Source organism: Mus caroli, unplaced genomic scaffold (genome assembly GCF_978045245.1).
Source record: "Mus caroli unplaced genomic scaffold, Mus_caroli_1 scaffold_8, whole genome shotgun sequence".
Taxonomy (NCBI): Eukaryota; Metazoa; Chordata; class Mammalia; order Rodentia; family Muridae; genus Mus; species Mus caroli.
Window position 1 is genome coordinate 83,050,526 of NW_028227263.1, and position 14,866 is coordinate 83,065,391.

At 48.8% G+C, this 14,866-nt stretch overlaps 1 protein-coding gene across 1 annotated transcript in view; it reads left to right on the forward strand.

Moving 5' to 3' along the window:
• Positions 1-13,214, forward strand: part of Klf13 (KLF transcription factor 13) — a 50,525-nt gene extending 37,311 nt beyond the window's left edge. Inside the window, exon 2 of the mRNA XM_021167116.3 lies at positions 9,091-13,214. Within this exon, the coding sequence (XP_021022775.2) occupies positions 9,091-9,380 (290 nt within the window). The 3' untranslated portion in view covers positions 9,381-13,214. The remainder of the gene's footprint in view (positions 1-9,090) is intronic.
• Positions 13,215-14,866: the final 1,652 nt, after the last annotated feature.

The window sequence follows — 14,866 nt, forward strand, 5'->3', positions numbered from 1 at the left end:
GGAATTGTACTTTGTTGTGCTTTGGGGTTTCTCATACAGCGCTACCCCTTCCACCCCTCTATGGCTTTAAGAGAATCTTCTGAATGACAGGCATGTTAAGAGAGCTGGCTGGCAGGAGAGGTGGCTGGCTGCCTGGCTTGCTCAGTGGTAGGGACCTACATTGGTTTCCCAGAATGCACATTAGGCAGCATACAACCAGCATCTGAGTTTCTGGCCACCAGTGGTACCTGCACTCACAGGCAAAGGCACCCATATAGGCATGGACACATAAACATAGACATGGTTAAGAACAGAGAACTGGTGAGGGACAGGCGTTGGACAGACTCGAATGCAGATGAAGCTACATGGATAGGGGCTTGGCCAGGGATGTGCAGATAAATTACTATCCTTTATTACTGATACAGTGTTTTACATGAGCCCAGCTTGGCCTGAAATCCACCAAATAGCCTAGGATGGCCTCAACGGAGGGCAATCTCAGCCTCCCCACCCCCACAATGCTGGAATCCCAGACACGAGCTACCATTTCCAGCTGAAATGTGACTATTTAAGGTCTAATTTTTATCCTTCTTTTTTGTCATGCTGGAATTGCAACTCGTGTGCTAGGCAAGGGGCACACAGGGCTGTTCTCCTAGCCCCAGTGTCTAGTTTTTAAGGTTACAACACCCATGAGTCTCATTTTCTATTTTTTTTTTATTATTGTGTGCTGTATATGCATGCACACAGCAGCATTTGTGACACAGCACGCATGTGGAAATTAGAGGGCAGCTGCGGGGTGGGGGGAGGCGGCTGCTTCCTCTGTGCTCTCCTTTGAATGTGGGGGTCCAAGAACCTGATTCTTGCTGTCGGGCAGGCGTGGTAAGCGCTTTTACCTGCTGTTCCATCTTGCCAAACCCATCATGACTAGATCATTTTCTAGTTGCCGTATGGATTATTTAAGGAGTTGGGGAGCTTGGCTTGGGTTAAGTTGTTCTCCAGTCTTTCTTTTCTTCTGTCTGCCTGGAGGGAGCCCATTCTCACTTCTGTGCAACCCATACTGTTTATCCAAATGGTCCAAGCATTTGTTCTGGACTTGGCCTTCCTCACTTCTGTCTATAGCAGTCCACCAAGAACACTCACTTTCTGTGGTACACATGTTCCACAGTTTCCTTAACCATCTATTGAAAAACGCTTCTTATTTCTGGGCTTCAGCTATGCTGATCCGTCTTGTGTGAGTGCATTTTGTAAGTGTGCAGGTGTGCACACATTTGTCGGCTAGGCACTGAAAGGTTTAGAGGGTTGAAGGATATGCAGTGTTTAAAATGCAACAGTGGGGGCTGGTCTTCTCCAGTAATGGGCCAGTACTGAGCTACAGTCTCAGTGGCCACGTTTACAATCTTTCTAATGTTGCCAGTCTCCCAGAGAGGAGCTTTTCACAGTTGTCCTGAGCAGAGGGACAGAATGGCTGTGTCCCTGTAGCCTGACCATCTGGTGAATAATAAAAAGTACATTTCAGTGGACTCCTTTGTCTTGACATCGTGGTAGAGGGATGTCAGGGGTTGTTTGAGAGATCCACTGTATTCTCCTTATGAACTGTGTCTGCCTGGTTTCCACTGGCTTTTCCAGTTTCCATGACCTGTGTATATATTGAAGGTAGTAGCTTCACATACATATTTTGCTGTTTGTCACTTACCTTTTGTTTATAATGACTTCGTCCATGATGCTCTGTGTAGTCCAGTTATCAGTCTTATCTTTCATGGCTTCTGGACTTTGATTTATATGGAAAGAACTTTTACCCAAGTATTATAACACAGTTCTCATAGAGCATCCATGGTTTCATCTTTCACGTTCGAATCTGACAACTTAAATGTTCTCTTAATTTTTGAAATTTGAACCAGTATGTAAAAGTACTATCTATTTATGGAGGGCCATGTGCTGTACTGATGCCATGTAGAACTCATTCTAGTGTAATACATGAAGTGTGGTATGAACCACTATAGACACTAGTTGTTTTAATACATTTTATGCCCCCCCCACTCCAGTTTCTGGTCACCAGTGGCACCTCACAGGCAAAGACACCCACCTAGACAGACAAATAAACATACATGTATTTAAAAAATAGAATAAATCTTTAAAATGGAGCTGGTGAGGGACAAGTGATGTCTGATGGCATTGCCACTGTGTTTGGGTCTAGCTCTGACCTCCTGCCCACCAGTTACTAGCTGCCACAGTTGTATCCTCTAACAGGGGTGGTTCCTTCACAGAGCTTTCCTCACTTAATCTTCCAGACACATCTTAGTAACAAGTTACCCCATACCAAATTGCAACAGCTAAAATGCCAACATCAGGAAATATCCTTACATCCATTGCTGAAATTTTCAAGACACATAGCAGTCCGAAGTGGGTTCTGAGGTTAAGTAGCAGTCTTCCTTCTGCGTCCTGATGGCTCGTGAGTGTGCTCATCACTTCTTAGCCTCTTGGCTGAGATCAGTGGCACTGGCTCCCACAGCAGCAGGCCAGGGGCTACAACAGCATCTGTAGCCAGCGGTTCTCACTGTTCCATGCATTACCAGTTTGCTCAGGCATACATCTTTGTGTCCTGCAGGAGTTCCCTCACATACCACCCCCACCCCCCACCCCCAGGGACTGAGAAAGGTAAGATGGCATTAGCAGCAGTATGGGGTCAGAGGAGACAGCTTCCTTGCTGTGTTGTGTGCATCTCTCCTGATGCAGACTGAGTCAGGGATCATACCTATGACTTTGGCTCTGCCACTAGCCTGCTTCTCCTCCTGGGGGCGCATAGGTCTCTTACCTGGTCCGTGGGTGGAGGAGACAAGTCATCTGCAGATCAGCTGTCTTGGTCACTAGCATTTGTAGCGATCAAGACACCAACCAGATGTACCCTGAAGGAATTGGGAAAGTCTATTCACCATTCAGAAACAATTCTTTCTAACCCACTGAGGCTATCTATATACCCGAGTTTTCTTGGAGGTCTCCAGTTGATCAACCCAAATACTTAGCTGTTTGCTGAGCTGTGTGTATGCTAGGAGAGCAAGCAGGCCTTCCCGGAGTGGGAGACTACCTCAAGGCATTCTTGAGGTTGAAACTAGAAGTGGCCCTAAGCCAGTGACCACAGACTGAAGCTCTTTACTAATGAATGGCAGCCCACTCTGGTATGGAGTAGCTGAGACTGGGAGTCTGCAAGGTGTAGGATCTCTTAAAGGGTTCTTACCATTCTGCCTTGCCTCCCGACTCGCACATAGATTCTTTATGCCTACAGAGGGCTGATCTTAGAATCTGGGATACTGCATAAGATGGATGGATGGATCTATCTGCATTCTCAGGATCTCCTAGTCAGAGCTACAGGCCCTGGCCCTCTCTTATCCCTCCACAGTAAGAGAGCAGGGTAGGCTTCCAGTTGGATGCTGGACTTTGGGCAGTAAACCTAATCCAAGATTAAGCAGGTGGCTGCTCTGCCCCACCGCTATCACTGCATACAAGAAGCAGAGGTGGGAGAGCAGAAAATCCTCTAAAAACACTTGCTACTCCTGAGCCGTAGGCTCACACAGAGCAGCAAGGAAGGCACTGTGGTTTGTGCAGGTACTGCTGGAGCCAAGAGCCGCCCACCCACCTGGGGAGGAGCTAGTGGCAGTGAGGCTTAGCTATCTGGCTAGTGCAAGTATTGGGAGTATGCCCTTTGGACCAGAGGACCCTTAGTAGCAGCCTAAGACCCAGCTCAGGCTCTGAGCTAGAACACTCTGGGAGGCCAGCAGCACTTGTGTGTCCTTCTGCTGCGGGACAGTGCGCATTCAATCCCGGTGAGGGCTTTGGCGGCGGGGAGAGAGCCTCTGCGGTCGCTTCCCCTCCTCCGGCCGGCTTCACTGAGAACATGCTGTTCCCGCCCAAGCCTGCGGCTTGGGCAAGAGCATATGGGACGTTGTGTTCCCTGATAAGATGAGGCAATCACGCTCAGCCCGCGCCATGCACTGCTTGCTGCTACCAGCGGCCTCGCGGCGGCGCCAGGGAACATTTATGTAACCATGTCTCTGGCGCGCCAACTGCCCGTGGCCAGTCCCATCTCCCACCAAACCCCAGGGCACACTGTACCTCCCCTCCTCCCACAAGGCTTAAATCGCCCCCTGCCTCCCCTTACCCACTCGCCTCCCGCACCCAGCATATAGGGTCCCTCCCAGCCTTCACTTGGCCTATAGCTTGTGCCTGTATAGGCACTTCCCCCACCCTGTGCCACAAACACTGCCTAGCCTTGACAGCAGTTGGCCTTCAACCTCCTTTCCTTTTCTTCCCTGCCCACCAGGTCATCGTGGCTCAAATTCAGCTCCCCTTTCCTCCCAAGAAGGCCAGTGCCTTCTTTTGAATTAGACTTCACCTTATCCTTGTGGGCTGCGCTGTCCTCGGAGGGCAGATGCAGGCAGGATTCCAGTTCGTGGTACTGGGGCTGTTGGTTAGCCCACCCCACACCCTCTGCTGTGATGGGAGGTGGAGTTACCAGCTGTGGTGCTGGTCTGCCTGCCCGCCCCAACCTTCCCCTGCCTCTGTGGTGTGCCTTGTGCTGTTTCAGTTCAGGTACACCCCACCCTGAGGCCAGTCTCCAGAACGGCACTTTCAGAGCGATGCTGGGGTATATACCTCCTGTAGGCACCTGAGACCCTTTCATAGGGCTGTGAGATAAAATTGTGTTGACTATAGTAACATTACCTACCTTACCTTTGCTCTTCATAAAGAGTTCAGTGAAAAATTCCAGAGGCCATGGGATAATTGATGGCCTCACTTCTCTGGACTGCTACTTGGGTTTTGTTTTGTGTTGTGTTTTTTTTTGTTTTTGTTTTTTGGTTTTTTTCTTCAAATACAATTCCTACCAGAGGCTGTTCAACTACTAGGAGCTCTGAAGTATGGAGTGTTGTGTCCCCCACCTCCATCCATCCATTCATCCGTCCATCCATCCATCCTTGCTCATACTAGCTCCTGTCAATCTCCTCAGCAGCCTTTGATATTACCACTATAGATGAACATCCAGATTGAGTTTCTGTAATTTCTGTCCACAAACTTTATTTTATTTTATTTTTGCATGTGGGCTGATGCAGGCCTAGAGAGCAGATGGAGGCCATCATCTCTTGGGGTGGGGACTGTGTCCCGAGGGCCCTGTCTTGAGCATGTACTCAGTGAGATTGGGGAAAGACCTTCCCACCTTCCTCTCCCTAAGGAAGCTGTCTCCTCAGATGTTGCCCTTACAGTACTGTAACCATCCGTAACATCTCACAGGCTTCCGGGATGCAAGCAGAAAGGTCCCAAGAAGGACAGGGACCCAGAGCTATTTAGGAAATAGTTGAGTCTGAGTTCAGTGGATTCTGACTCCACCCTGAACCCAACTCCCATCCCTAACCCCTATCTAAGCTGGGGATAGCAAATAAGAATAAGGCACTTAGAGCATGCTAGGCCTGGGCCAGAGCCGGCTGTGAACAGCATCACCACGTGGGCCCTTTGGTGAGAGCTGGGTAGCAGATTCACTTCTGTAGCTGCTGTGCCATGCAGCCACAAAGAGGACAGCTACAAGCAGCTGAAATGTACTTTTCAGATTTCCTGAATGAAACCAGAAATCTAAGAGCAAGACACTGGCTGGCAGGAGTGGTTCTTTCTGGAGGCTCCAAGGGAGAATCACTTTCCTGCTCCTCCTCATCTCCAGTGCTGGAGCTGGCAACGCAGAGATTATAGACTGTTCCAGTCTCTTACTGCCATGTCCCCCTCACTAAATTTCCCTCTTGTAACTTGTAGTTTATCTCAAGATTTTTACCCTAATTATATCTACAAAGAGGGTTTTGTTGTTGTTTGTTTGTTTGTTTGTTTGTTTTCTCCTCTCCTTCCAAATTGGGCCACCTCAGAGGTTTGGGAGCGGTTAAGGTTTGGCTGTGTCTTTTCATTGCTTATCCTGCTTGCAAGCAGCTGGGCACTTGTCTGATGTACCGTCTGTATAAAGGGGGCTGGGCCTGACTTAACACATGCAATGCCAGACCCTGCCAAGGTGCTAATGATTGATAGGCCTTGTCAATCAATGTCTGAGAATGGAATCAGCATGTAACATTTTTCCATCTTCTTTTGACAAGAGCCCCCTCCTCTGGAGCCAGTTAGCAGTGTATTACCATTTCTCTGACCATGGTTGGGTTAAATATTTCTTAAAATGTATTTAAGCATCCTTTTTTAAAAAAAAAAAATAGGATATGGTGATACACGTGAGTGGCATGACATGTGTAAAGATCAGAAGATAATTTTTAGGAATTGGTTCCCTCTCCCATGTGGGTACTGGGGCTGGAACTCGGGGTATCAGGCTTGATGAAGCAAGTGCCTTTACCTGTTGAGCCATCTCTTGCAAGCCCTTAAAGATCATATTACTCTTTACTGTTATTTTTAAGAAGACCTGCAATACAGAAAAGCTTATAATAAAGCTGTGTTCAATTCAGTACTGTTCCCCTGATCTGATTTCAGTTGTCCTGTTGGGTACTGTTATATATATATAATTTTTGTTTCTTAATTTCTCAAATTAATCTGTTGCTTTTGTGCAGTTACATTTAAGAACTTACCTCAGTCATACCCTTCTCCTCATCTCCCCGTGAACTGATGAATATATAATTTTAATTATTATATTATTTTAATTCTACTGTGTGTCTTCCACCATTTCCTTGAAAGCCACATTTTCTGATGGGCAGTAGGATTTGTCTGTGACACTGATCCTACGCAGTATTGAAATCTAGTGCTGGGTTTCTGTGACTGGAACTGTAAAGTTTCATAGACCTGCTGGGGCCTGTGCTGGGATTACAGTGCCTTCTGCATTCTCCTGGCCCTGTTGGAAAAGATAAGAAGTTTTACATACGAAAGGCACCCAGAGCCTTTGGGCTCTTGGCCGGCTGCACACAACCATCTGGCATTTTAGTGTGCTTTTAATTTGATCCTTGTTGTCTTGTGTGCAGATCCGTCCTATATTTTCTGTAGCTTGTCACCTTTTTTCTCTAATAAAAATAAAAGTAAGTTCTCCCCATGTCTTTAAGACTATCTGATATGTTGATCATGCTTTCTGCACAGAACTACTTTCTCCCTGGAATTATTGCCTCTGTGCACCTTTGGGCCCTATAGAGTCGCCTCTCCAAACCTCCACCTTGCCCTTGGCTCATGGTTTCTCTTGGTTTTGCTGGAGTTATGAGATGTGAACTCAGCTGCCCTCCAGCATGTCCAGCCTGATGTACACATGTAGTGTCTGTCTGTCCTGCCTGGCTCTGGTGGGGATAGCCTGGTGTTTGTTTCTTTTTCTTTTTCTTTTTTTTTTTTTTTTTTTGGTTTTTCGAGACAGGGTTTCTCTTTATAGCTCTGGCTGTCCTGGAGCTCACTTTGTAGACCAGGCTGGCCTCGAACTCAGAAATCCGCCTGCCTCTGCCTCCCGAGTGCTGGGATTAAAGGCGTGCACCACCACGCCCGGCCTGGTGTTTGTTTCTTGCGTACTACCTATTAAGTGTTGAGGTCTCCTTTTTCACTCAGTGCGGTAATTATGCAGAAATCCTCCTAATAGGATGCTATTCTGCACATGGCCTCCCTCCCTCTGCCCAGTTCCCCATCTTACTCTCCCACTCCACTCACACTGACAAGTCTGTTTTTCATTCAGCAGTTCAGCATATTCATTGTCTTCTATTTTACCAGTCTGTACCTCTTTTTACATATTTTTAGCCCTTGTGCTGATTCTAGGAGGTTTCAGCTTTTAGCCCCTCACTGTTTGTTAAAAACAAAAAGCTAGGAATATACTAGAAGCACAATCCTGGAAAATGGAACCAACAGGCATGGGCAGCCAACTAGTGGCCATGCCCCAGGTTGCTTGGTCTTGAAGGTCACTTCTCAGGATCTTCCCCTGAAAATTAACAAGGAAACCCAACACAGCATACATGGGCCTTGTCTTCAACAGTCCTAGGAGTCAGAACACTGGACATTCACATATTTTGTAGAATTTTGTTTTTTATTTCAGGATAGTTCTTTCTTTGAGTATATTTCCAGCTTTTTTGGAGTTATTAAGAATATTTTTGGCCGGGCGTGGTGGTGCACACCTTTAATCCCAGCATTCAGGAGGCAGAGGCAGGCGGATTTCTGAGTTCGAGGCCAGCCTGGTCTACAAAGTGAGTTCCAGGGCAGCTAAGGCTACACAGAGAAACCCTGTCTCGAAAAACCAAAAAAAAAAAGAAAAAAAAAAAAAAAGAATATTTTTAATTTCTCAGTGCTGGTATGTGTATGTGTCCATGTCCTCTGAACTTGCCTTTTTTTTTAAAGGTTTATTTATTTTATGTATATGAGTACACTTAGCTGTACAGATGGTTGTGAGCCTTCATATGGTTGTTGGCTGTCCTGGAACTCACTTTGTAGACCAGGCCGGCCTCGAACTCAGAGATCCACCTGTCTCTGCCTCCCAAGTGCTCAGATTAATTTTTCTTTGGCTGTCAGGTGACCCCAAGTGTCCGTGGATGGGTGGGTGCTGTGAATTTCTTTTGTTGGACTTAGGTGGGCTAACTTAAGGAGCTTGCAATCTTCCTTATGGCCTCTGTAGGGCATGGAAGCAGAGAAAAAGAAAGGCAACTGTGGGACTCCTCCAATTCCAGAGAAGTTGATCCATCTTTCTTTCCTTTTCTTTCTCTCTTTTTTTTAAACCCCCCACTGTGTATTATAAAGAGTTTGGGTAAATGCTAGCCTGTCCCTTGATCTGAGCAAGGAGAGCATCCTGGTCCATCCAGACTGAGCAAATCCACACTACCTCTGAGTTCCACTGTGATTTGCCTTCTCCACGCCTGTGTGGGCCCCTTCTGGGCTAGTGGGGGTCATCATTGTTGTCTGTCATCCTGCTCTGAGTCTACAAGAGTCTGTTGGAAATTTGATACATCCCCAGCCTGCTGTAGGGTCTCTGTCAGAGCAGGAGCAGCAGGCCATGTTCTTTCTTCGTCTGCTTCCATCTCAGGTGTGGGCTTGGCACAGGATGGGAAGGAAGATAGGCCTTAGAGGATGGTGAGAGCCAGTAGCCTGGCTCACGGTGGCGTGGCCGTGACTTACCTCTGTTCTGTCCCCCCCTCGCAGGTGAGAGGCCTTTCGCCTGCAGCTGGCAGGAGTGCAACAAGAAGTTCGCACGCTCGGACGAGCTCGCACGGCACTATCGCACGCACACGGGCGAGAAGAAGTTCAGCTGCCCCATCTGCGAGAAGCGCTTCATGCGGAGCGACCACCTGACGAAGCACGCACGCCGCCACGCCAACTTCCACCCAGGCATGCTGCAGCGGCGCGGCGGGGGCTCGAGGACCGGCTCGCTCAGCGACTACAGCCGCTCGGATGCCAGCAGCCCCACCATCAGCCCAGCCAGCTCACCCTGAGCACCCGCACCTGGACCGCGCCTCCTTACCCCTTTGGTAATAGGAAAGCTGAGCGAACTTGAGAAGTCCACAGCAAAACAGTTTTCTTCACCTCAGGTGTCAATTTTTAACAAAAAGGAAAAAAAAAATCTCAAAAAAATTAAAACAAAACAAAAACACCACCCACAAATTGCACAAATACAGCTATCCACGAAGATGAGATTCAGCGGTGTTGAAGCCCCACCCCACCCCCCTTTCTCAGGGATGAACGCGGTCCACGAGGTCAGTGAGGGCATGCCTTTCTGCCGCCTTACTTTGTACATAGATTTGCACTCTGGAGTTTTCTGTGAGGTTTAAGATTACATTGGGGCAGAACAGGACAGCTGGGGACAGCGATGTGGTGTTTTTGCAGTACAGCCCCCCCAAAGGCCTAGGACCCTCTCTTGCCTACCACTCAATTGTGGTTCTCTGCCCTTTGGCCTGGCTAAGAGACCGGCCACCTCACAGGGATGTGGTAAGCCATGACAGACCATGGGAGCACTCGCCTATGGAACTGTGAAGGACCTCTGCCTTCTAAGGCTGGTCCTGTCTGCCTGCCTGACTGCCTGCCTACCTACCTGCTTCCAGAAATCCTTGGGAAAATGGAGGCCAGATGCAAACCCTGCTCGGACTGGCACATCATGGTTGCCAACCACCCATGGAGGCGGCTGGGCCCTGCCTGTCCTACAGGAAGGCACCTGGGACCCTTCACTATCACACTATGTTCTCAGACTGGGAAATAGTACCCTGGGCACATTGTACTGAACCTGCTTCTCCCCAAAATTGGTGTTGTTTTATCTGGCTTCCTAAGCTCTCGTGGGCCACTGGACAGGACCACCACGCCCCCTCTGCCTCTTCAATCTGTGAGTGTGGCAGCGCTCACACATCCCACAGGACTGATGGTGGCAATGGCATCGTCAGTTACGGGCCTCAGAGCAGCACAGCAGGTATTCCAGGAGATGCTATTGGAGAGTCAAGGACTGCTTCTCTGGGGGACACCGGATGAAAATTGTGGGGATGACTTTCTCAGAACCTTGGGTACAGACTTAGCAGACCCACAGTTCCACACTGTTGCATTACCCACTCTTCTGGCCTGCTTCTGCCTGCCCTGCTTGAGAGCACCCAACCGCACCCAGTGTGCAGTATGGGTCAGGGCAGGGGTGGGTGGCCTGCTGCTGGTAGGACAGCAGGAATAGAAACCAGACCTGCTCTATTTCTCCTGGAGCCTAGACCTGGGCTACATTGGCTTCAGGTGCTGGGCCTCGTCAGCAAGACCATATTCTGGTTGCTCCTTTGCAGATACTTGGAGTATCATCTCCTCCCACCCTGCAGAGGTTCAGGCATTCTTCCCCTTCTCCCAAGAACTCTGGGGCCTAGGAACACAAAGCCCCAGGACTGGATATGTATGTGTGTGTGTGTGTGTGTGTGTGTGTGTGTGTGTGTGTATGTGTGCACATGCGTGTGCGTGAGTGTGTATTGGGTGGTGGGTGGGTTTGGGATGGACATAGGTTATCTTACAGAGACCTCTCTTCATTTTGATGTGGAGGATCGGCCCTTGTGACTCAGAGGGTCATAGATGGGCTTCCTGGGCCCAGTGTGCCTTGGTTGTGGCCATTCTGCCTCCGCCCCAACCCTCACACAGTGTGGGGGTGCAGCACAGGGGAAACCCAGAGACCATGCCCAGCCAAGTCTGCAGTTTCCGGCTGTTGTCATGTGGCTCCCACATGGATCTTGGGCACCCCTTTCTAACTACCTGTGTCAGCTACAAGAGGCTAACAGTGGCATATGGTGGCTTCTGGTGGCACAGTAGGTGCTGAGTTAGGCTGTGGCATTGTTGCTGCCAAAAGCAGGCATGGTGGGCGGGGGTGGTCCCTGCCCTGGTCCAATGTAAAGCTGGTAACAGCTCTGCTTGCATTTCACCTGGGGAAGAGAGTGGGGTACGTGGCCAGGACCTTGACTGAAGAAGGGAGCCCTGGGTGCTTGGGGTGTGGCGATCTTCATGCTGAGTTCCAAAGTGTAGTCCCTCCCAAAGTCATTTGTGTGAGGCAGAGAAAGCCACACTCTGAACACATTTCATGTCTCAGGAATTCACATTCCAGATTCAGGAATTTTATTCCAAAGTCCTTTGGTGCACCTACATCCACAGTTCTGAAGACAGAGGCAGCAGTGTGCCCCAAAGACCAGCCAAGGTCTCTCCTTGGGAGGAGCCAGGTGTCTCCCTGTGACCTACCTCCCCACAGAGTCACAGCAGGAGGCCTTCTGACTCTGCCACTGTCTGCACACAGGAAGGATAAAAGGACTCTAAGCCCCATCATCTTGGAATAAAAGAAAGAGCTGGTTTGTTTTAGAGCGGGTTGGGGGGGAGGGGGAGGGAGAGTGGGCGTAGGCTGTTTCCAAAGAGAGCACTTAATTTAATTTTTCCTCTGAATGACCCAGGGCTGTTCCATCTGATAGATGGAAGGGTAACGTTGCCTTAAAACAGAAATATGCAGGCGTTGGCTATTTTTGGCAAATGAACGTGTCTTCATTCCCAAAGTGGTTCTCCTTTAATGGCAGGGTGTGGTCCTTTGGCATGGGGCCAGGGCACCCCTCATAGACCCCCCCCCATATCATCTGGGGCTTCAGTTCATGTCTTCAAGGGGTGGGAGGAAGGAAGGAACATGACTAACTTCAGTTCCAGTGGCTTTTCATTAGGTTCCCATCTTGTCATAATAAACAAGGGATGCCTTCGAAGATGCAGTCTTCCCAGACCCGGGTCTGTTGTAGGATCTTTGAGTTTTCGCGGTTTATGGCCATATTTTCTGGTTTCAGTTTGACTGAGGAACCCCTAGGATGCCCAGGAATAATACTGAAAAGTCAAATCTTTATTTTCGGGATGGGAATCAGAGATCCCACAATGAAAGTGCCTGAGTGAAGGGAGAGTTCCTGCAGCAGTGTCGGAACTCTGGACTTCAGCCATCAAGGGGCTGGAGTTTAGCTCATGTCCCAAATGAGAAAGTCCTTCTTTGCATCAGCCATATTATGGGGTCACTGTCTGTTCCCCAGATGCCTACTGAATTCTACAGCCATACAGAAAATAGCCCTTTCCAAAGAGGGCCTTCGGTTCTCTCTTGATGGGTGCTACGTAGGGGTGGACAGTGATGCCCTGGATGGGAGTGTGGTCCTGGAGGTGCCCTACTGTGTCCTGCCATGCCCCTTACTCACAGGACATGAGATGCAAAGGCTCCCCACCTCCAGCCCACACCATGGCAACCTTGTTCTGAGTCCAGCACTGGGGCAGGTGGACAATTCACCAGAGTGCAGCCTCCGGGTGCAAAATTCTGCACCCTGGCAACCCCAGTGAGGGGTGGTTTAGATGTGGGGATGGATGAGGGGAGGTGACATTCTCTGGTCCCAAGAGAAATGTGGCAGAACAGAGCGGATACCTTTCAAGACGAATGCCTCGGCCCCACTCCGTCCAGAAGACTGGCCCTTTTCTTGCCAGAAGCAGGTGCTACGATGGACTGCACAGGGTCACAGCATTTCCTAGAGGCTGGGATCTCCACCAAGCAGGGGTGCCCGTCCGTGTGAGACTAACCTGAGCAATAGCTTGGCCTTGTCTCTCAGCTCTGATTGTGGCTTTGGTTACAAGGCTACCTATTTTGACCTCTGACAGGTGTTCCCCGTTGTCCCTCCCCGTCCCCTGTCCCACTTCACAAAAGGTCATTTGGTTAGAGACAGTGCTGGAAGGTCTGTGTGTAGCTATGTTGTGATCGGGAAGAGATGCTTTGTAGGTCACCCACTTTTGTCTTTTTTTTTTTTTTTTTTCTGTCCAAAGTTTCCATCTGTCCGTTCTGGAGGCTGTATCTTTCAAAGCTAAAATCCAGATGTTTGACTCACTGTTTTGAAATTAGGATGGCATGAGGAAGAGCCAGGTCCTGTGACTAATTTTCCTGATTCTGAGTCTTCGAAGGTTTGTCCTGGACACATTCCAGAGAATTTCGTACCCAAACATGGATGCACAGTCCAGCTTACTACTGATACAGGCCTGAGCACTGCTGAGGGAGAGGCCCTTTCTCTTGGTGGCCAGCGGTCCCATTCCACCAGGGAAGAGAGGCTTGATTGGTTTCTTTGACCCATACAGAGTTAGTGGACTTGCTCTGGAACTCTAGCCTAGCCCAGCCCAGTCGTAGTGTCCCCTCCCCCATCTCACACAGCTTTAAAACCTTACTACTTTTATTTAGAAACAAACAGGATGGCAGAGAGGACACCTCCCCCGCATTCCTGGGGGTGGGCAGGAAACTTAGGTCAGGCCTGAGAGCAGGGTTTTCTCCTGGCTGTTTCCCTAGAGTACTTAGTGTGGGTAGGCTGCCTGTGCTCATTTGCCCAATGCTTGTGGGCCAGGTTGCCTGTCTCAGTACTGAGACTCTAAACTTAGGAGAATTCCTCCCCCAGGAGTAGCTAGTTCTATGTCTCTTGTGACTCAGACACTGCCTGGTCATCTGCTCCAGTGGCAGACCTGACTTATAATGTCTACCCTAGTATGTGGGTAGAAGGATCTTTCTGTTCCCCCATTGCACACTGGAGAAGCCCTGGGTACCGAGTGTGGGGACCCCATGGACAGTACCATAAGGCTCCCTGCTGAGCCACTATGCATTGTGGGGTCAGAGCTCCTGTCCCTCCTTGGTGACTGGGAATCCCTGCTGTGGTTTTGTTGGACAGGCCCAGGTGACTGCTTCCCATCAAAAGCCATCGGTGGAACTTCTGGGGGATCCTTTGCCAAAACCCCAAGGCAAAATCCAAGGTCCAAGGCCATTTCCAGCAGCTTCCCAGTTCCCTTTCCCATACGAACTTTTTTGTTTAAACCTAGCTCCCAACATGCTTCCAAAGGCCATGTTCCGTCTTTCCTGGATCACTACAGTGAAGTATTACAGTTGTACAGTTTCCCAATCTGGCCTTGGCTTGCTCGGATAAAACTTTGTTATGTATTTTGTAAGGCATAGATTCTATATTGTAATGTCCTATGCAAAAGAAAAAAAATTAATGAAATTGTAAATTTTATTGTTTTAACATGTATGCATGTTTAGTGACGTTTACATTTTGAAATAAAATTTATGATTCATTATTTTGTTTGCCTAGGTGATTCAGTTGAGGGGTGTGGTCTACAGAGGTTCTGTTAAAGGGGCAGAAGCTAAAATCTGGAGAAGCTCCAGCCACTAATCGAAGAGGCTGGGGCTTTGAACAAGGGTGACTTCTCTTTTGGGTATTCTGTCTTGTCTTGTGGGGCTTCTTTGAGCCCATTAACTAAAGGTCAATGGGAGGATATGATGCCCATGTCTCCAGAGGCTATAAGCTTCCTTCAGCCTTCCTTTATGTTACATGTCACTATAACAAATAGGATAATCAACTCAGTTTAGAAAGGGATGCACACGAGTCTTTTGGCTCATGGTTTCATAGGGTCAACCATTGCCAGTTCCTTTACTCTGAAT